At 40.3% G+C, this 21744-nt stretch overlaps 2 protein-coding genes across 2 annotated transcripts; one reads left to right on the top strand and one right to left on the bottom strand.

Moving 5' to 3' along the window:
- Nucleotides 1-17691: 17691 nt before the first annotated feature.
- LACBIDRAFT_310065 (uncharacterized protein) lies at nt 17692-18073 on the top strand (the record flags this gene model as incomplete). Its single annotated transcript, XM_001887199.1, has 3 exons — nt 17692-17894; nt 17939-18007; nt 18064-18073. 3 exons carry the CDS (start codon nt 17692-17694, stop codon nt 18071-18073), a joined length of 282 nt encoding a protein of 93 aa, XP_001887234.1.
- A 169-nt stretch (nt 18074-18242) lies between these two features.
- LACBIDRAFT_332697 (uncharacterized protein) lies at nt 18243-20577 on the bottom strand (the record flags this gene model as incomplete). Its single annotated transcript, XM_001887254.1, has 12 exons — nt 18243-18292; nt 18382-18483; nt 18613-18640; nt 18739-18799; nt 18898-18984; nt 19016-19031; nt 19174-19182; nt 19333-19348; nt 19374-19434; nt 19491-19592; nt 19962-20072; nt 20549-20577. 12 exons carry the CDS (start codon nt 20575-20577, stop codon nt 18243-18245), a joined length of 672 nt encoding a protein of 223 aa, XP_001887289.1.
- Nucleotides 20578-21744: the final 1167 nt, after the last annotated feature.

The raw sequence follows: 21744 nt of genomic DNA on the forward strand, positions 1-21744 counted from the left end.
ATCTTGGGCATGATGAAAAACTGATGATGTGGCAATAGCAATATGTAAAGTCATGGCAATCCTTCAGCCATATCCCCACATGAACTTATTATGTTTTGAGATAGGACAGTAGGTATCAATATGAAAAGCTTAGAATACACCGTAATGACATGTGATGTTAGAAGCAAGTGGATGTCCTCTACCTTAGTCTTATGTAGTCTATCAGTAAACTTTGTAGTTGAGTCTGACTTTTTTGTAGTCTATCAGTAAACTTGGTAGTCTATATCTGACCATTCCTTTTCTAGGGCATGCACCTTCCTTTTTGGTCATTTTTCCCACAATACAATAGTTGTAGGCCTTTCTTTTAGCTTTCTAAATATACTGAAATCATATTGTTTGGTTTGGTTTTCATAGAGAAAAATGCACCCTGGGCCCTGAAAGGTCAGCTGCTGCTAAAAATGAAATATTCATTGGAAGCGCCAGGTACACATATGAAAAGTGCAATGAAATATCCATTGAAAGCGCCAGGCATCCAAATGAAAAGCACAATGAGATATCCTGGGGTTAGCAATGAAATATCCAATGAAAGCACCAGGTATATCTATGAAAAGTGCAATGAAATATCCATTGAAAGCACCAGGCATTCAGATGAAAAGCACAATGAAATATCCTGGGGCTAACAATGAAATATCCTAGAACAATGAGATATGCGATCTCATTGAACCTCTAGGCATTATACACATCACCCTCCAGGCATATGTCTAGTTTTTATCATAAAAGTGTATACCACCCATCACAAAAGTGCTCACGCTGGACCACACCACTTCATAGCACAACTCCAAGAACTGTTCTACTGGCCAAACATGAACAGGGATGCTGAAGCTTATGCAACCACGTGCGACGTTTGCCAAAAGATCAAAACTGACCATTGTGCTAAGATGGGCATGCTCAGGCCCACGCATATACCATCTCGACCATTCTCCACAGTCTTCATGGACATGATAACAGGATTACCACTGTCAGGAGAACAAAAATATACCGCTATACTAGTAATAGTGGATAAGCTTACCAAGTTAGCTATTACAGTGGCAATCAAAAGTATTGCACAGCCACCACATGCACTTGTAAATCTAGCCTACTGATTGTAAAATGCACTCAATTAAGATAAGAAAACAACTACACTGCAGCCAGAAAAGTACAATATAATGTGGTAGTCTCAATAATAGTAATTAGTGGTCCCGCCGATGTCAAAGCCATGAGAACGAATCAAAGCACTGTGCAATTCTTTTGCTCACAGGCTGTCAGACATGAGATTAAGTGATTGCGGGAGAACCAAAGAAGCAATTTCTTACCAGCCTTCAGTACTTTGTAGCGCCACCCTGAGCCATCATTAATGCAGCAACGCGACGAGGCATACTCTCATAGAGAGTGTTGAGGGCCTTCCATGGAAAATTTGCCCATTCCTCCTGAAGTGCTACCCATAACTCCTCCTTGTTTGTCGGCAATGGGTTGCGAGCACAAACTAAGGCATCCAACTGATCCCAGACATGCTCAATGATATTCATATCTGGGCTAGATGGCGGCCATGGGAGTTGCTTGACATTTTTTCGTGCAAACCACTCCTGAGCCACCTTGGATCTGTGTTTGGGATCGTTGTCCTGCTGAAAAATCAACCCCTCCTTCCCTGTACGCCTTATTTTTAGGTCCTTGAGACTACCGAGAAATTGTTTATCAAGAATTTCCACATAGTCCGGGCCGCACATAATTCCGTCGATCTGATGAAGGCGTCCCATACCCTTAGCAGTAATCATCCCCCACACCATGAGGTTTCCCGCGCCATGTTTGATAGTTTTCTTAATAAAGCGATCATCTAGGGCCTGTCCAGGTTGAAACCATGCATATTGGCGGCCATCTGATTTGAAAAGAAGGAATTTGGACTTGTCAGAAAATCCAACGCGCTTCCAATCCTCAACAGTCCAGCCTGCATGTGCCAAAGCCCAGAGGCGGCACTTCTCCCAATTGGTGGGAGAAATATACGGGCGAGACCTACAAACATGACAGACAAGTCCATAAGCCCAGAGATTGTGTGAGAGTGTGTGGCGAGAGACGGCAGGGAAGGCTTTCTTAACAACCTCGGTAGCATTTGCAGCTTCACATTTCGCAAGCATCCGGGCTGCAACTCGGACGTCACGGGCATCTAATTTACGTGGCCGGCCTGTCTTTGGATTAACATAGTAACAATCAGCTGATTTTTCGAAGCGTTTCAGTATATGGGTGACAGTTGTGCGATGAATACCGATTCTTTGGGCAATGACATTGTTGTCCATGGAAAGCTTCTTGAGATCAACAATTCTGACGACTTTTGTTGGGGAAGTATAGACCATGATTGCGAAAAGATGTCTGAGCTGTTTTTTTGGTCCATACTTTGCTAGATCTTTTATAATGAGGTACCATGTGTTTCTGAGACACCTGAGCAAAAGTATTGCACATGGTTTTCAGCAATAAAATGCATGTATTATGGCTAGATCTAATTCATATATGTGTAACTTGTTTCGATTATATGTATTACACTTTAATGTACCCCAAACACTCATTTTACTTGAGATTAAAGCATGAATCCAACCAGGAGATCGATGCGACTCGATCACGTGGTGGCTGTGCAATACTTTTGATTGCCACTGTATAATCCCTACCCATTCGACTCTGACGCAGGAAGGATTCGCTAAGCTGTTCATTGAAAAGGTCATCAATGTCTATGGTTTACCTGAAGTCATAATCTCAGATCAAGATAAACATTGGGCCACCATCTTCTGGAGATCAGTGGTCTCCAATTATGGGAGCATCATGGCACTTTCATCTGCGCACCATCTGCAGACAGATGGACAAACCAAAATTCTTAATGCAACCATTGAACAAATGCTTTGCACTTTCATCTCCTCTGACAAGAAGAGTTGGTCAAACTGGCTTAGTGTCCTAGCCTATTCGTACAACAGCAGTGTGCATTCATCTACTAAATACACTCCTAATTTCCTGCTCATGGGATATAACCTCAGAACTTCAGCAAGCACGATAATACCAGAAATCAACCCTGCTCGCCACCCCTTCCTTCCCAGTCAATCAGCCGATGACTTTGTTGAGGCTTTGGAAATTCATCGCAACTTCGCTAAGGATGCTATTGCCTTAGCTCAAGACTGACAAGCAAAAGCCTATGATAAGAAAAGGGGACCAGTTCAAGAACTGAAGGTTGGAGACTACACTCTGGTTAATCCACATTCCCTTGAACTGGTAGACATTGAAGGGACCAGCAAGAAACTCATACAGCAGATGATTGGGCCTTTCGAAGTTGTCGAAAGAATCAATCCCATGGTTTATCGGTTACACCTACCAGACACTTATTTGATGCACCCTGTGTTCAACTTACAGCACTTGAAGAAATACAAACTCTCACCAGATCGATTTGGTGAACATACAGAATTCACTTCAGTCACCCACCTTGAACAAGCTATTAGCCTTGAAACATATAGGTATATATCCAGGCTAATAGGTTCCTTGGCCGTTTATTTTTTTGCCTCTGGAGGAAAATATATTATTGCATTGGGCAAAAATGTTTGACCTTCAATATTGTGACTGGAAATATTTGGGTTGATATATTGCATTGAAAAATATCCTAGCCATCTGAAAGTGGTTGGAAATGTTTGAAGCATGTTAGAGTGGTAGGAAATATTTGAAGTGTTTCAGACTGGTTGGAAATGTTTTAGCTATGTCACACTGCTGAAAAATCTTTTGACTATGTCACACTGCTAAGAAATGTTTGAGCCATGTCACATTGCTGAAAAATCTTTTGACCATGTCACACTGCTCAGAAATGTTTTAGCCATGTCACACAGGCAAAAAGTTTCCTGCCAGTGTCACGGAGTATCTGGGGTCCTATTTTTTTTAAAAAAACTTCAAAAATTTCTGACCATTCAAACTTTTATCTTCTGGATTCAACTTTTCTACAAAATTTATCATAAAGATAATTTTGGTCCTAAACTTGCCCTTTTACTTTTATATTGTATTTTTATTATAGAAACAGCAGATTATATATTGCATGCAACTGTATCTATTGGTATTCAGCTATTTTTTATATAGTTATAGCCTCTAAATTCTGCTTCATCAGATAATAAAGGTTTTTACTGACTGCTCTTATATTGAGTTTATATTGGTAATTGCCTATAATAGACTAGCCCTACTTAATGAATCATTACTGTTGTCTATTATTCATGCAAATTACCAGAGGTAAATATGGCTGATGTGCAAGCCATATTCTTCACTGCAGTAAGCCTATGTTTCTGAAAACTAGAGAGAGTTCTGGGGATTGTTACATTTACCATGCTAGCTATATCTTCTCACTCCCACAGAGATATGTTCCTGAGCACTGGAGAGGGTTCTGAGGATTGTCAGAGTCTGATGTTTCATGTAAATGTATATGATGTGATGTATTCATGTTTGTTGGCTGTAATGACATATTAAATTTCTTCAACATCATCATGACTGCTGGTACTTTACTGTGCCCCACCGATATCTGCAGAAATGGCTAGAATCATCCAGAATTCTGATCTCTCTATTAGAAATATTTGAATTTTATTTTTTAGGCATGGATTTTAGACCTTGACAACAGTACCCAACAAGAAGTCCTATTTTTTCTCATTTTTACCATATTTTATAAATGATCTTCATTTAAAATAGTAATATTTCTCATTTGAAAATGCAAAATGGACTCTGAAATCAGACCTGCAATATTATGGCCACCAGTAATTACTATCTACATTGTCCCCAATGTTACTCTCATTTTATTGTGATTTTCTAGCCATATTTACACAAATTACCTTATTTGGAAATATGCACAGATCATATCCACCATGCACCCACATTGTCAATAACAGTTAATAGTATGTCTGTTTTTTCTTTCTGTTTTCTTTTCTGATCCTCACACTATATTTGTATCAATTGCTACATTACAAAATGCATATAAACCATGTATATGGTACCTCAATATTCCTGACAATAGTCTATTATTTTTCTCTTTGTCCTGTAATTTTATGGCTATATTTTCATTATATACTATATTTGGAAATATGCACAGACCAAGTAAACAGTACACCAAGACCCATTTACATCACATGATTTTTCTGATTTTTCTAATTACATTTGTATTAATTACTATATTAGCAAATGTGCACAGGCCATGTACATACCCAATATTGTCAACAACAGTCCATTTTCTTATTTTTCTGGATATATTGTACCAATTATTATATCAGAAAATGTGCACAAACTATATTCATAGTATGTCAATATTGTCAATAATAGTACATTATGTTTCTATTTTTCTTCTAATTTTCTAGCTATATTTTCGTTAATTACTATATTTGGAAATATGCACAAACCAAGTATACAGTACATCAAAATTATCACATATCATTTGAATTTTTTCTTATTTTTCTGCCTATATTTATATTGATTACCATATTGGAAAATATGCACAGACCCTGTATATTGTACCCCAATATTTTCAACGTAGTGTAGACAGCTGTATACCGAATACAGCCTTAAAGCCTCCCCTACTCTATAACATCAACCAGGACCTTCCAACATGTAGTCATCATGATATAGGTGACCCCAGGGGATCTCACCTTGCAACTTGTCACTTACTGCTACAGTTGGTGAGGTAAATGAACGGCAATGTAATCTTGCCTCTGGCTTGGTTCGAACCACCAACCTGCTGACAAGCTGTGATCTTTCATTTAGTGTAAACTGAATGCCTATTCAGGGACTCTGATAAACTCAAATTACTTGCTTAACTTCTGTGTCACAAGACCCAGTCTATCAGGGCAGGTCTTATTAGATCTGCACTGTTATCTCTTCCTGCATCTGTATCCAACCTCTCATGGATTTCCAGGGTAGCTTTGAATATCTTGAGCAATCTTAAATCTTGCTAAAATACACCCACATCTAGTCTCTAACCCTCATTCTTCCTCTCTTTGGACTGTAGCTGTGACCAAGATCACAGCTGGGTCTTCTTTCCATTGTCATTCCAGCTTGCCATACCACTTTCATTGACAGCTTCCACATTTAACGCACATATAATCCATTAGACCACCCAAATTTGAAATACTACTAGAATAAAATCAGAAAGAAATTGGGTGTTGATGATGGGGTAATGTTTACATGGTCTGTGCACAGTTCCCTACATAGTAATTACTGAAATTACAGCCAAAAAGTCAGAAAAAAATAAGAAAATAAATTCACATGCTGGAAATGGTCATTAATAATGTTAATGTATTGTTTACTTGGTCTGTGCACATTTCCAAATATGGTAATTAGGAAAATATGGCCAGAAAATTGATGTCTGACTCTAGCTGATATGGTTTCATCTGATAGGCACATGATAAATGCATTATATATTTGTTCATATTGTATATCACATAATACAGTCATATGATATGACATGTGACCAATCATGTGATACAGTAGTCATGTGATATGATCATGTGACAATGTCATGTGATGTATCATGTGGTCTGATTGTGTGATATGGATCATGTGATAGCCCGCAAAGATTTTGGCACTTATCTAGTATTTACACCAGAATAGTGTGGCTACTACAATTGCAAAATAAAGTAAGTATTGGATTTCCACATGAAAAATGGAAGAGAAAGAGAAAAAATAATAGAGGAAATTCAATGAACGTAAAAAATCAGTAAAATAAAATTAAAATAATAAACTAATGTTTAAAATATTGGGGTACAATATACAGGGTCTGTGCACATTTTCCAATATGGTAATCAACATAAATATAGGCAGAAAAATAAATAAAAATTCAAATAATATGTGATAATTTTGATGTACTGTTTACTTGGTCTGTGCATATTTCCAAGTATAGTAATTAACGAAAATATAGCCAGAAAATTAGAAGAAAAACATAAAAATAATGTACTATTATTCACAATATTGACATACTATGAACATAGCTTGTGCACATTTTCTGATATAGTAATTGATACAAAGATAGCCAGAAAAATAAGAAAATGGACCCATTGTTGATGATATTGGGTATATACATGGCCTGTGCATGTTTGCTAATATAGTAATTAATACAAATATAATTAGAAAAATGAAAAAAAAATCATGTGATGTAAATAGATCTTGGTGCTGTTTACTTGGTCTGTGCATATTTCCAAATATAGTAAATCATGAAAATATATCCAGAAAATTAGAGCCAAAAGAGGAAAATAATAGACTATTGTCAGGAATATTGAAATACCATATACATAGTTTATGTGCATTTTCTAATATAGTAATTGATACAAATATACTGTAAGAATCAAAAAAGAAAGGAAAAAAAAAGGACAGACATACTATTGACTGTTATTGACAATGTGGGTGCATGGTGGACATGACCTGTGCATATTTCCAAATAGGGTAATTTGTGCAAATATAGCCAGTAAATCACAATAAAATGAGAGTAACATTGGGGACAATGTAGATGGTAATTACTGGTGGTCATAATATTGCAGGTCTGATTTCGGAGTCCATTTTGCATTTTCAAATGAGAAATATTACTATTTTAAATGAAGATCATTTATAAAATATGGTAAAAATGAGAAAAAATAGGACTTCTTGTTGGGTACTGTTGTCAAGGTCTAAAATCCATGCCTAAAAAATAAAATTCAAATATTTCTAATAGAGAGATCAGAATTCTGGATGATTCTAGCCATTTCTGCAGATATCGGTGGGGCACAGTAAAGTACCAGCAGTCATGATGATGTTGAAGAAATTTAATATGTCATTACAGCCAACAAACATGAATACATCACATCACACAAGGGGCAAATAGCTTTTGTCGCCAGGCAAAGAGGTGATAAATAGTAAATAACTATGTTAAATACTTAATTCCACATTTGCAGTAAAAATGTTCAATTGAATAAGATAAATTGTTAGTGCAAGTTTTCTGTCACAAACAAGTGGTATCAAGTATGTTAAATGTTTGTTAGTTTTTTTTCAACCTGATTAAAAAGGATAATATACAAAAAATGGTCACCTAGAAAAGAAGATTGAATTTTTACCAGCGGCGATGTGGTATCAAAGAGGTAAAATAGTCCTTACATCTTTCTGGATGGATAATATTCAATGAAATTGATAATTTATGTATCTCAGAATTCTGGGGAGGGGAAAGACTGGGAAAGACAAAACCAATTTGCTTGGGAAAAACATAAAGAGTGTCGTCGCAGAATAAAGATATAAAGAGCATTGCCAAGAATTTAAATCAAATCTTCCTTGCCCATGATCTTTGTGGAAATGACTGATAAAAAGAAAATGTTGTTGCCGCGATAGGAAGATCCTGTTTTGCCACAGCAACGATTATGAGACAATGAATTAATGTCGTCGAATGCCTCATTTTGATGCGAGGAAATAGGAACAAAGATTTCAAGTGGTTGCTAGGGAATGAGATGAGCTGGTTCGCGTTGAGTTGAACCTGACCTCAGCTGATCGCTGCGTTTGCGCTGCGCTACAAGCTTGTTGAGTGGCGGAGTTTAAACTCTCAATGCCAATCGTAACGATTCGCTTCGACACAACCTTACCGTCAACCTTTCCACCTTCCTCCCAACCACCTAATTTTTGAGTGTCGAACGGGGGTAAGCTAGAAAAACGAAGTGGTAGATGGGGATGGTGTAATTGATACATCAATGTAAGAGTAGAAGCATGTAAGAGTAGAAGTGATCTTGCAAGGGTTGCGCTTGAAGCTCAAACTGTAACTCTGAGATGTAGAGGTCCAGCGTTCGTTCAATTAGTCCCTTGAGGAACTTGATTGATACTGTGAACAAATTGATTTCAATGTTTGTGGGTAAAGCTTACTGATGCATCCAAAGCATTCAATAGCCTTGGCCGGCCAGCCTGGTATGGAACTCAGACCACTGAGCCTGTAGTTCATGAAAGATGGAGGACTCGATTGACAGTCCGATGACTGATGCCCGTCACATGTGCGATGCCGCTTGGCTGCATGCGAGCCGACATGTAGACGAGCTGCTCTTTCACGGGCTCCGGGATATGTCGACGATTGCCTGGCATGATGTACGGGAGGGTAAGGAATGATTAATGGTTGCTTGCCGTAGGCTCATCATGGTACATAAGTACTTAAGTTCTCGAGCCTATTTGGGTTGTTTGTCCCTACTCCACTACTCCAAAACTAAACAAAAACACTAAGCGGAGTGTTGTGAGAATTGGTCTATCGATACCTCGTTAGCTGGAATCGAATCGAATCGTTACAATTGGCATTGGGAGTTTAAACTCTGCCACTCAACCGCAGCGCCAACACAGCGATCAGCTGAGGTCAGGTTCAACTCAACGCGAACCAGCTCATCTCATTCCCTAGCAACCACTTGAAATCTTTGTTCCTATTTCCTCATGTCAGAATGAGGCATTCGACGACATTAAATCATTGTCTCATAATCGTTGCTGCGGCAAAACAGGTTTGATCTTTATCTTCCTATCACGGCAACAACATTTTCTTTTTATCAGTCATTTCCACAAAGATCATGGGCAAGGAAGATTTGATTTAAATTCTTGGCAATGCTCTTTATATCTTTATTCTGCGACGACACTCTTTATGTTTTTCCCAAGCAAATTGGTTTTGTCTTTCCCAGTCTTTCCCCTCCCCAGAATTCTGAGATACATAAATTATCAATTTCATTGAATATTATCCATCCAGAAAGATGTAAGGACTATTTTACCTCTTTGATACCACATCGCCGCTGGTAAAAATTCAATCTTCTTTTCTAGGTGACCATTTTTTGTATAATATCCTTTTTAATCAGATTGAAAAAAAACTAACAAACATTTAACATACTTGATACCACTTTGTTTGTGACAGAAAACTTGCACTAACAATTTATCTTATTCAATTGAACATTTTTACTGCAAATGTGGAATTAAGTATTTAACATAGTTATTTACTATTTATCACCTCTTTGCCTGGCGACAAAAGCTATTTGCCCCTTGTGTCATATACATTTACATGAAACATCAGACTCTGACAATCCTCAGAACCCTCTCCAGTGCTCAGGAACATATCTCTGTGGGAGTGAGAAGATATAGCTAGCATGGTAAATGTAACAATCCCCAGAACTCTCTCTAGTTTTCAGAAACATAGGCTTACTGCAGTGAAGAATATGGCTTGCACATCAGCCATATTTACCTCTGGTAATTTGCATGAATAATAGACAACAGTAATGATTCAATAAGTAGGGCTAGTCTATTATAGGCAATTACCAATATAAACTCAATATAAGAGCAGTCAGTAAAAACCTTTATTATCTGATGAAGCAGAATTTAGAGGCTATAACTATATAAAAAATAGCTGAATACCAATAGATACAGTTGCATGCAATATATAATCTGCTGTTTCTATAATAAAAATACAATATAAAAGTAAAAGGGCAAGTTTAGGACCAAAATTATCTTTATGATAAATTTTGTAGAAAAGTTGAATCCAGAAGATAAAAGTTTGAATGGTCAGAAATTTTTGAAGTTTTTTTAAAAAAAATAGGACCCCAGATACTCCGTGACACTGGCAGGAAACTTTTTGCCTGTGTGACATGGCTAAAACATTTCTGAGCAGTGTGACATGGTCAAAAGATTTTTCAGCAATGTGACATGGCTCAAACATTTCTTAGCAGTGTGACATAGTCAAAAGATTTTTCAGCAGTGTGACATAGCTAAAACATTTCCAACCAGTCTGAAACACTTCAAATATTTCCTACCACTCTAACATGCTTCAAACATTTCCAACCACTTTCAGATGGCTAGGATATTTTTCAATGCAATATATCAACCCAAATATTTCCAGTCACAATATTGAAGGTCAAACACTTTTTGCCCAATGCAATAATATATTTTCCTCCAGAGGCAAAAAAATAAACGGCCAAGGAACCTATTAGCCTGGATATATACCTATATGTTTCAAGGCTAATAGCTTGTTCAAGGTGGGTGACTGAAGTGATAATCTTCTGTGATGATCTAATCCATACACTAATCTTTAGTACATAGACTACTCTTATATGTATTTAGCCACACACTACAGTAGCAATCTCAAGGTTTTGTCTCTCAATAGGTTTTGTCTCTCAATAACATTCATCTTTCATGTTGCATTATCCACTTGGTGAATTGTACGCACACATCAAAATCTCCCGAAACGGGAATGCTGAGCTGAGATAGAACATGCCACATTACTTTGATGTGACTGATCTTGCAAAGTGGATGCCCGTGTATGGAGATTTGAGCACTATGTGTATTTTGCCTCATAGCTCTACTCCCCCACCTCTATTGGTTCAGATTTTATGTTAGTTAGATTTATAGGTACTTTAAAATACATAGCCATCCCAAGCTTCAATAAAATAGGCCTGGAGTCCCTTTCCTGCACCTAATTCATTCAAATTTGCAAAGTTCCCACCACTGATAGTAGTCATTACAATCTTAACATGTATAAGATATCACAGAGGTCAATTGTTACAAAAGTTTTTATAAAGCTATTTGAACAAGTTATTGACTTCTGTGAAGCAAGAGTTTATAATTGTTATATCTTCACTAGTTTTTCAAGATCTTCCAACAGACAGTAAGTAATGATCAGGCCACAATGCTGTAGGGTGGTAGTCTCAGCAATGAATATGTCATATACAAACACCACAAGAGACTGAAACTGAAACTGAGTATATAGAATTTTTGCTTCTCCTTAGTATCTACATAACTCAATGATAGACATGTTAAAGAAACCATTGGTATAGGAGATGTAGCAACCACTAAGAGGAATAGAGATGGTGAACAAGAAGAAATAAAACAGATAAATACACATACAAAAGTTGACAGTTTGCAAAGAAATAGGCTCATTGTAATCTGGATAGCTGTGTCTCTCTCTATATATTTTGAAGATGAATATTGAGTAAGTGGTAACAGCAAGAAAAAAAGCATACCCTCTAAAAATGGGAGGATTGTATGACACCAAAGATTCTAATATGATAGAAAATGGAGTTGACTTGCCCACTATATATTGGAAATAAGTGACCTGGTTAAATCATGCAAAGAAATACATACTTTCTAACAAAAAGAATGGTTGAAAGGGGAGCTGGAATCAGGAAATGGATCAAAGACATACAAGCTACAAAACATGAGCATTCTTCTATAACAAGAAATAAAAACATACAATCTGAGTTAGAATAAGCATATATCAGGGTGATGGAAATGAGAGTGAATGGACAACCTACAGTCTAAACAAATGAAGTGAAGAGATGTTATAAAAGTCTATGGAATGCTTAAACTTGACTAACCTCCTTAAAATATATTGATTGAAGATTAATTACCTGATAAAGAATAATAACTGAATAGATACAGATTGAAAAATGAAAGGTACAAAATAAAACTTACAAGATATGCAGGGGAGACCACATACTTTCTTAAGAAAAGTACAGGAGAGATAGTGTCATAAGAGTAATTCATGGCCAAAAGCAAAGAAATTCACCTGCTAAACAAGACAGCGCCAAAATATGTCTCACCAGAAGAGTGCACATTAAAAACCAGGCCAACTCACCTCCTGAAACAAGACAGGCCACAGTCAGTCTCACCAGAAGAGTGCACATTAAAAACCAGGCCAACTCACCCCCTGAAACAAGACAGGCCACAATCAGTCTCACCAGAAGAGTGCACATTAAAAACCAGGCCAACTCACCCCCTGAAACAAGACAGGCCACAATCAGTCTCACCAGAAGAGTGCACATTAAAAACCAGGCCAACTCACCTGCTGAAACAAGACAGGCCGCATTCAGTCTCACCAGAAGAGTGCACATTAAAAACCAGGCCAACTCACCAACTGAAACAAGACAGGCCGCAGTCAGTCTCACCAGAAGAGTGCACATTAAAAACCAGGCCAACTCACCTCCTGAAACAAGACAGGCCACAATCAGTCTCACCAGAAGAGTGCACATTAAAAACCAGGCCAACTCACCTCCTGAAACAAGACAGGCCACAATCAGTCTCACCAGAAGAGTGCACATTAAAAACCAGGCCAACTCACCTCCTGAAACAAGACAGGCCACAATCAGTCTCACCAGAAGAGTGCACATTAAAAACCAGGCCAACTCACCCCCTGAAACAAGACAGGCCACAATCAGTCTCACCAGAAGAGTGCACATTAAAAACCAGGCCAACTCACCCCCTGAAACAAGACAGGCCACAATCAGTCTCACCAGAAGAGTGCACATTAAAAACCAGGCCAACTCACCAACTGAAACAAGACAGGCCACAGTCAGTCTCACCAGAAGAGTGCACATTAAAAACCAGGCCAACTCACCAACTGAAACAAGACAGGCCACATTCAGTCTCACCAGAAGAGTGCACATTAAAAACCAGGCCAACTCACCTCCTGAAACAAGACAGGCCACAATCAGTCTCACCAGAAGAGTGCACATTAAAAACCAGGCCAACTCACCTCCTGAAACAAGACAGGCCACAATCAGTCTCACCAGAAGAGTGCACATCAAAAACCAGGCCAACTCACCAACTGAAACAAGACAGGCCACAATCAGTCTCACCAGAAGAGTGCACATTAAAAACCAGGCCAACTCACCACCTGAAAAAGGAGGGCCAGAGTCTGTTTTAGAAGTATGCAAAATGAAATGCAAAAATGCATACTATCTGAAATAGGTAAAAACCCATTATGATCAACAGAACAGTGCACAAGAAAGAAAAAGGCAAGAGAATGAGTCACCAGATCAGTTAAGAGACTAGAGCAACAACTCACAGACTAAGAAAAAGTAGGTTCAGAAGATGATTGAATCAGACATAGTTAGTTCAGAAATTTAATGACCACTTACCCACTAAAAAATCTCTTATATTCATGCAGAGACAGTATGAATAGACTAGATATTACCCTCTGGATTTATAAATAAGACCATTAGCTGTACAAGTAGCAAGGTCAACAGTGAATACTTACTTTCTGAAAGAAATAGACAGCTGCTGATAAGATGTGACATATTATGCAAAATATTGGCCCACAAACTAATGACAACCATGAGAATAGATAAAAACTTGAACAATTTGTAGACATACATTCTGCAAGAAAAAACAACAATCAGAATGAAACCCTTCTTCTCTTGATAATTTCTTTGTTCTTACTTCCTGTGATTTATTAATAGCAATAAAATTTTGTTATGTCTTGGCTTACATGCTGTAAAACAGGTCAATATTTTATTATGATACCTTTTAGTTGCTGTTTATTACCACATACCTCCTATTGACCTTACAGATTAACTTGTGAGCAGCAATATGCCTCTGCTACTTACTGTCTGTTGGAATATCTCAATAAATTACTGAAGATATCTTTGTTATAAACTCTTACCTCACAGAAATCAATGACTTGTTGAAATATCTTGATGAAATTGTTTATAATAATTGACCCTTGCAATGTCTTATACATGTTAAGAGATGATAACCATATGAGAAAATTGCAATAACTGACCTGAAACAAAATCTTTCCATCCTTCACACAGCTTAAGATCCCTTTCCTTTTACCAGACCCCAAATTCAGCAGAGTATTATACCATGTTTTCCCCTGAAAAATCAGCAAGTTTTTAATGAGAGTTACCAAAGAGGTTATAATTGTTTCATCCAGATTTGAACCTTGCTCCCTGAATCCCAAAAGAATATGGTATCCCCAATTGATGGAAGCATACTTGGCCACATCACCCTCAAAAAAGTCATTTGAAGGATAGTTTACCAGATGCTGCAAAGATAGTATGGCTAGATGAAGGTGTTGCAGAGGAGGATCGATAAAATATTGGTTTGATCGTGATTGGATAGCCAAAAAATCCCGGAGAGATGTGTGATAGAGCATAATTGGCTTATCATCATCTCCAGGAATTTTGATAATGGACTGTACTTGCAATAGCCCACAAATGACCTCCTCACACTGAAGAGAGAGAAGAGAACTGAGAAAGGAAATGGATTTGTTCTCTGTCAGAACCATGATTGTTCCAAGAATCTGACAGAAGTCTTCTGTCCAAGAAGCAGAAGAGAGGACTTGTTCATAGAGTGAATCTAGACCATTAACTCCTGATGCCAGAAGGTTTTGCAAAGCCCTGTGTGGTATGAGATCTCCACCAACACATTGGATCAATGTAGTAGCAAATGTGAATGAGCTGCCAGCCTTGTCAAGAAGTGTAATGAGATCTCGAGCTGATGGCCAGGGCTTTGGGATCCTCAGCATGATTTGCCAATTTTCATTATAGATGCAATCAAATGCACTCCGAAAATGTACTTCAATGTCTCGACGAGCATCAAAATTCTCTAGCTCCAGACGATGCATAAACCAAGAGTGAGAATTATCAAACTTTTTTCGAATATGTTCCTCTACCCTGCTAGTGAGGAGAATTCGGAAAGGAAGATGAGTCCCCCCAGAAGAAACCCTGAACAGGACATCAATGAAGTCTGCCATCTCAGCTTTATCATCACATTCATCAAGAGCATCAATAACAACAAGAGAGCTATAGGAGATTCGTGAAGTGTTGAGATGGAGTGGGTCTATGATGAGCCTTTGAAGTCGATAGGCCATAGAGACAGTCAACCCGAGCAGGGCTGGCTCATCCTTAACGGCACATTCAATAAATGGCTTTGCACCAGGAACAGTGAGAGAGATCTGATGGGCAAGAGTAGGAATCAGGCGAGATATATGGCTGTGTTCACCAGCCCCTCGCAAAAAGAAGAAGCTCCCTAAGAGGCGGCCCTCTGCAGTATAGCGCTCCGCAATGGTCTGTGCCAATGCTGATTTGCCATAGCCAGCTGGTCCGTTAAGCCAACAGACAACAGCTCGCTCATCATTACCATGGCCATCGAGCCACCACCGGATCTGGGCAATCACCTCCAAACGAGTGCCAGGATCACATCGAGCGACGTGACCTGCGCGAGTATGTGTAGCATTACTGACAGGCCTAAGCAAGCTCGCTAGACCTATGTGTCATCAGTTGTATGAGTGGTATTGATGGATTGTGAAACTTTGACGTACTTGGAGCGGGCGGAGGGCCATGAAGAATAACATTGCCGCCGGCGTTTATGACCTGTGCATTTCCAGATATGGTGGTTCCGATGGCATTTTGCAGGAGCGTGGTGGATGACGAAGAATCCATGAGTGAAACAACGTGTTGTGATATGGAGACTAGGAAAGTCGGAAGGCTAAAGACGTCGATAGGTCGCGTGGTCGTCGTAGTTGATGAAGAAGAGGTGATCAGTCGGAGATCAGTTGTGTTGAATTCGCTGTCGGGAATCTAATCGGGCGACGAAACTCCTTCACACAGAGTTCTGCTCCCCGTAGACCAACGTCGACTCGGACTACCAAGCCAACTCTTGCAACCAGCCCCCGCAAGTTTCCATTTTCCGCCGGCACACTCAAAAACTCAGTCTTAGAAATCCACCTCTCCGCTGGGGCGAGCGAGCGTTCTGGGGCGAAGTCCAACATTAGCAGGGCCTTGATGATTGAAGCATGGGTTCACATTTCGAGGGCACGACCAGTTCGCCCGGACAAGGTCACAATCCCCGTGTAAGACCTTCTATTTCGTCACCACTATGACTCTCTGACTCGCATTTAACAATTTGAATAGCAGTCCACTTCTCTCGGGAAAGAGACGGTCCTGTCACCTGGCAAGCGCCGACGCGCGCCAAGTCAGGGTGCTGAACTGTCCCTCGGTGATCGGACTGTCTCCTCAGGGTCTATCCCAGCCTCCTACCCATTCGTTGCGCCGTGGTTGAGTCATCTGAGGGGTGGGCGCGGTGTCTTATCCTAGTGATTTAGGTAGATTAGTAATACTGATAAGAATGATCCGACATAACACCGACAACTTTAATCTGCTCAACCACTGCGCAATGCCTGGCACAAAACATTTATAAACAAATGGTGCCACAGCGCGGAGTCTCAAAACACGTCGCGTTCAACTTATGTCAGCATGCTTGGGCAGTGCGCTATCCAAGCGCTTACTCACCACCACCACAAAGCTCCCTCGTGAACACTCCAAGCATACCTAATAAATTTCATTTGACAATTTGAAAAACTCTGTAGGTTGAAATATTTTGGGTCGATGAAGAACTTCGTGCATATACTTGAAATTGGATGGGTGGCAAATGGGTGGCCAGATGTATTTGTGAATCTTGTCTGCAGTCAGCTCTTAGTAAAATAAATTCTTTCAAGTCAGTATAAAGAAACATGACCCCAGAAGTTGAGTTTATTGTCTTTCCTGCTACATAAATTGTCTTGAGTCATCAAGTCAGTTTTAGATGTACTACAATGATATGGACATCGGTTAAAATTCAAAGTAAAAACTTCTTATTCACAATATAATTTATTATCTATGTTTGAAGTGTTTTCGAGGGCATTTTGTGGTGGTGGTCAGTATAGCACTTGGATACTACGCGCTGCCCAAGCGTGCTGACATAAGTTGAGCGCGACGTGTTTTGAGACTCCGCGCTGTGGCACCATTTGTTTACAAATGTTTTGTGCCAGGCGTTGCACAGTGGTTGAGCAGATTAAAGTTGTCGGTAAATTCTCGGATCATTGTAATCAACATTACTAATCTACCAAATCACTAGGATAAGACACCGCGCCCACTCTCAGATATCTCAACCACGGCGCAACGAATGGGTAGGAGGCTGGGTCTATCCCCTTTTGGGATAGTGTCACGTGCTTTCGCGCCCTTCCTCTTGCGCGTCGCTCACCAACTCCTCATTTCAGGTCGACCGCCTGCGACCCTGCGCCTAACGCTAGCCTCGGGGACGACAAAGCGTCACCAAAAGATGCTGTTCAGCAAACTCAGGAGGAGCGAGAGCGTATTCTTCAATGGGTGAGTGCATTTTACAGCCTTGTCCTTCAAGTTAATGTGTGTAGGCAAGAGACATCGTCAAAAAATATCCCTACCAGCCACGGGAAGTGCGACGGGAAGCTGCTAGTGCAAAGGTATGTCATCTAGTCTTCCAATAGATTGATTCACAATTTACAAGAAGATATCACAGCATCAATTGAATCTCTGTGAACAGTGCAGAAGATCCACCTTGCAAGATAGTACTTAATAGCTAGTTCTATGTAGCATAAATGATGGGATTCACAAACAAAAGCACGGATCGACTCGATATAATTTTCTCCTTTGAAATCAGCATGAGCCTAATAATATAGAGAATTTACATAAAACCCCTCAAATTTGTTGTGTGTCCACGAGACCGAGCCGCAAATGTGAATAGCTGGCTACCACATCTCATAGATAGGGGAGGTAATTTCTGGAGTAATCAGCATCAAGTAGAACCCAAGAACGTAGAAATCGAGTCAGAACTTACATGCAAACTCCAAATTCTGCCCAAAGACTTTAACCCCCCCACAAAATAGACACAGAACATGAACAGCTATGTGCCACATTTCGTAAAACCATGGGGCAGATGCTGGAGAGACTGACATCAATTAGAACCCAAAAAACTAAAAGTCGAGTAGGAATTCACTTGTCAATGTCAATTTCCGGCATTAGACCTTGTCCCAACAAAATCGAACGCTGAATTGGTACGGTTGCATACCATGTTTCGTAAACTCAGGGGATACATTCTGGAGTGATTCCAGTTAGGTAGAACCTAAAAACATAAAGTCCGAGTATGAACTTACTTGTCAACGTAAATTTTTGGTGTTGGACCCTATTTCCTCACAGAACCGAATGCCAAATTTGAACGGTTAGGCCCCATATTTCGTAAACTTGGGAGGTCACTCCTAAACCAATTTTGGTCAAGTAGAGCACAAAAACGTCAAATACGAGCAGGAACTTACTTGTTAACCTCAATTTTCGGTGATGGACCTTATTTCCTCACAGAACCAAACGCCAAATTTGAACGGTTGGGCGCCATGTTTCGTAAACTCGGGTGGTCGCTCCTGAGGTAATTCCGGTCAAGTAGAGCCTAAGAACGTAAAAATCGAGCAGGAACTTACATGTCAACCTTGATATCTGGTAATGGACCTTATCCCTCACAAAACCAAACACCGAATTTGAACGGTTGGGCGCCAAGTTTCGTAAACTCAGGTGGTCGCTTCTGAGGTAATTCCGGTCAACTAGAGCCTAAGAACGTAAAAATCGAGCAGGAACTCACATGTCAACCCTAATATCTGGTAATGGACCTTATGCCCTCACAAAAGCGAACGCCAAATTTGAACGGTCGGGCGCCAAGTTTCGTAAACTCGGGTGGTCGCTCCTGAGGTAATTCCGGTCAACTAGAGCCTAAGAACGTAAAAATCGAGCAGGAACTTACATGTCAACCTTAATATCTGGTAATGGACCTTAATCCCTCACAAAAGCGAACGCCGAATTTGAACGGTTGGGCGCCAAGTTTCGTAAACTCGGGTGGTCGCTCCTGAGGTAATTCCGGTCAGATAGAGCCTAAGAACGTAAAAACGAGCAGGAACTTACATGTCAACCTTCATTTCTGTAATGGACCTTATTCCCTCCACAAAACCGAACGCCGAATTTGAACGGTTGGGCGTCAAGTTTCGTAAACTCGGGTGGTCGTTCCTGAAGTAATTCTCATCAAATAGAGCCTAAGCATGTAAATGTCGGGCAAGAACTTACCTGTTGGTCTCATTTTCTGGTAATAGACTTCATTTCTCTGCAAAACCGAACGCTGATTTTGAACGGTTGGGCGCGTGGTTTCGAAATTTTGGGAGGTTGTTCCTGAAGCAAATCTGGTCAGATAGAGCCCAAGAACATAAAATACGAGTAAGAACTTACTTGTTTAGCTCAATTTCTAGTAATAGACTCTGTTTACCCGCAGAACTGAAATTTGAATGGATGGGGTTTCCATTTCGTAAACTTGAGAGGTGCTTCTTGTAGTAGTCAGCGTCAGATCAAGCCCAAGAACATAAAATTCGAGCCAGAACTCACGGAGTAAATCCATTTTTGGTAGGGTCTTCTGGAGGGAGGACTTTCCAGACCTTCTTGATGCTGGTGCACGTGGAGATAAGATGGCAGGGCACGTTCCACCTCCTTAGATGCCTGCAATGGTACAGCTCAAGATGAACAGAGGACGGGATCATCAGTCATGGGATCGGGGCAAGGGATCGAGGCAAGAGCTTGGAACCTGGGCCCGGGATGTCAAAAAGATAACCGAAAACTGTCTCTTGATGCGCAAGGGACTGTCTTTTTCGAGGCTTGCAACGGCTTCGCAAGGCGCGGGAATTCTTTTTGGCAGAGGATCTTGACGCATCTTGCAGCAAAAAGACGGTCCCAGCTGGTCCCTGCTGAGGAAAAAGACAGTTCCTTCAGAACCCTGCCAGTGGGACTACAGTCGAAACCCTCGTAACCCATGCATCAGATAACCCATAACCCCTGAAATCCCATGCCATTTTGGATCCACCAAGTTGGTGGGCGGGGATTTGCATACCATAACCCATAAGTCCGTGATAATCCATAACCCATAGCCCTTCGTGGGCAAAACCCATAGGTTTTTGGACCCTAAGTTAGGGTCATACCTACCAAAAATGGTCATAGAACCCCGCATTTTTCACTGTTTTTTCATGACACTCAATAAAATTTTTATCTACATTAATAAAATCCACCACAACACCAAATTTATTGACCTGCTGATCACCAAATTCTCTGAAATCAACTTGCAATGCCCCTCCTCCCCAGATCAAGCTTCACTCGATCACGAAGTCAACACTGTTGAATAGAAATACATCAATGATGACTTGCCCCAATGGTGCTGATTGTTTTACTTCCAGTCCAGCAAACAAAGAAAATTAGATTTTCTCGAGATTTCCATGATTTTTTGAGCACTTATTTTTTTCCCACCCCCTCCAACCCATAACCTCTGAAAACCCATAGGCTGGACTGTCCACGGAAGGGTATGGGTTACGAGGGTTTCGACTGTACTTACCAGTCTAGAACTAGACCCTGGCGTGACATGGACCCTAGTTTTCGCTGAATTGATCCCCTCGCTGCCAAAGCGAAGCTGAAGCAGCGTCGTAATTGCGTCGTAAATTAATGTTTGGAATATCTTTAAAAGTCCTTGCACTTTGAAAGTCAGTTTCTTCGCTGCCCACCAAACATCTTTCTCACCGTCTACGCCGATAAGCCTTTGTTGCCCTGCTCATCTACATAGTTCCCTCTCCAAGCACAATGTCGGTGATCTCGCCAAACATTGACCCTGTCGTGGATGTGGCGCCCTTCTATGGTCCTGCGCAGTCTCCTCCGCTTCAAGCCATGATGTGAGTAGTTGATCCAATTTTTTCCTTCCGTATGGGCAAAAATACCTGAGTGGGTAGCTTGAATTCCGCCCCTCCTCCTCCCATTTGCCTTCTCCTCCTCTGTTTTCTTCCTGCTGTTCCCACCTTCATCTTCTGTGGGTGTGTTTTTTTGTGCAGCATGTTTGTTTCCGTTGTCACCACCGTCCGCGCGAGCGCTCGTTCACATTGTTTTGCGCGCTGTTCGGGTGAGGCTTTCCTTGTCGGTGCCTCCTTTCCCTTTTCGAGCTTTACCCTTTCTTGGCGGGATCTGGTCACAGATCGGTCACAGTGATCAGACTGTCTTTTTCGTCGGTCGCAGCCTTACTTCACCTTGTTTATGAGCTGGCCCGCGCCGTGCACGAGAACTCAACTTTTTCAGTTGTTCAACCGTGTATTTATTTTTCGTATATGAAATTGAATGAAGCTGACGCATTCCGGGG

The sequence above is a fragment of the Laccaria bicolor genome, genomic scaffold (genome assembly GCF_000143565.1).
Source record: "Laccaria bicolor S238N-H82 LACBIscaffold_43 genomic scaffold, whole genome shotgun sequence".
NCBI classification, from domain to species: Eukaryota; Fungi; Basidiomycota; class Agaricomycetes; order Agaricales; family Hydnangiaceae; genus Laccaria; species Laccaria bicolor.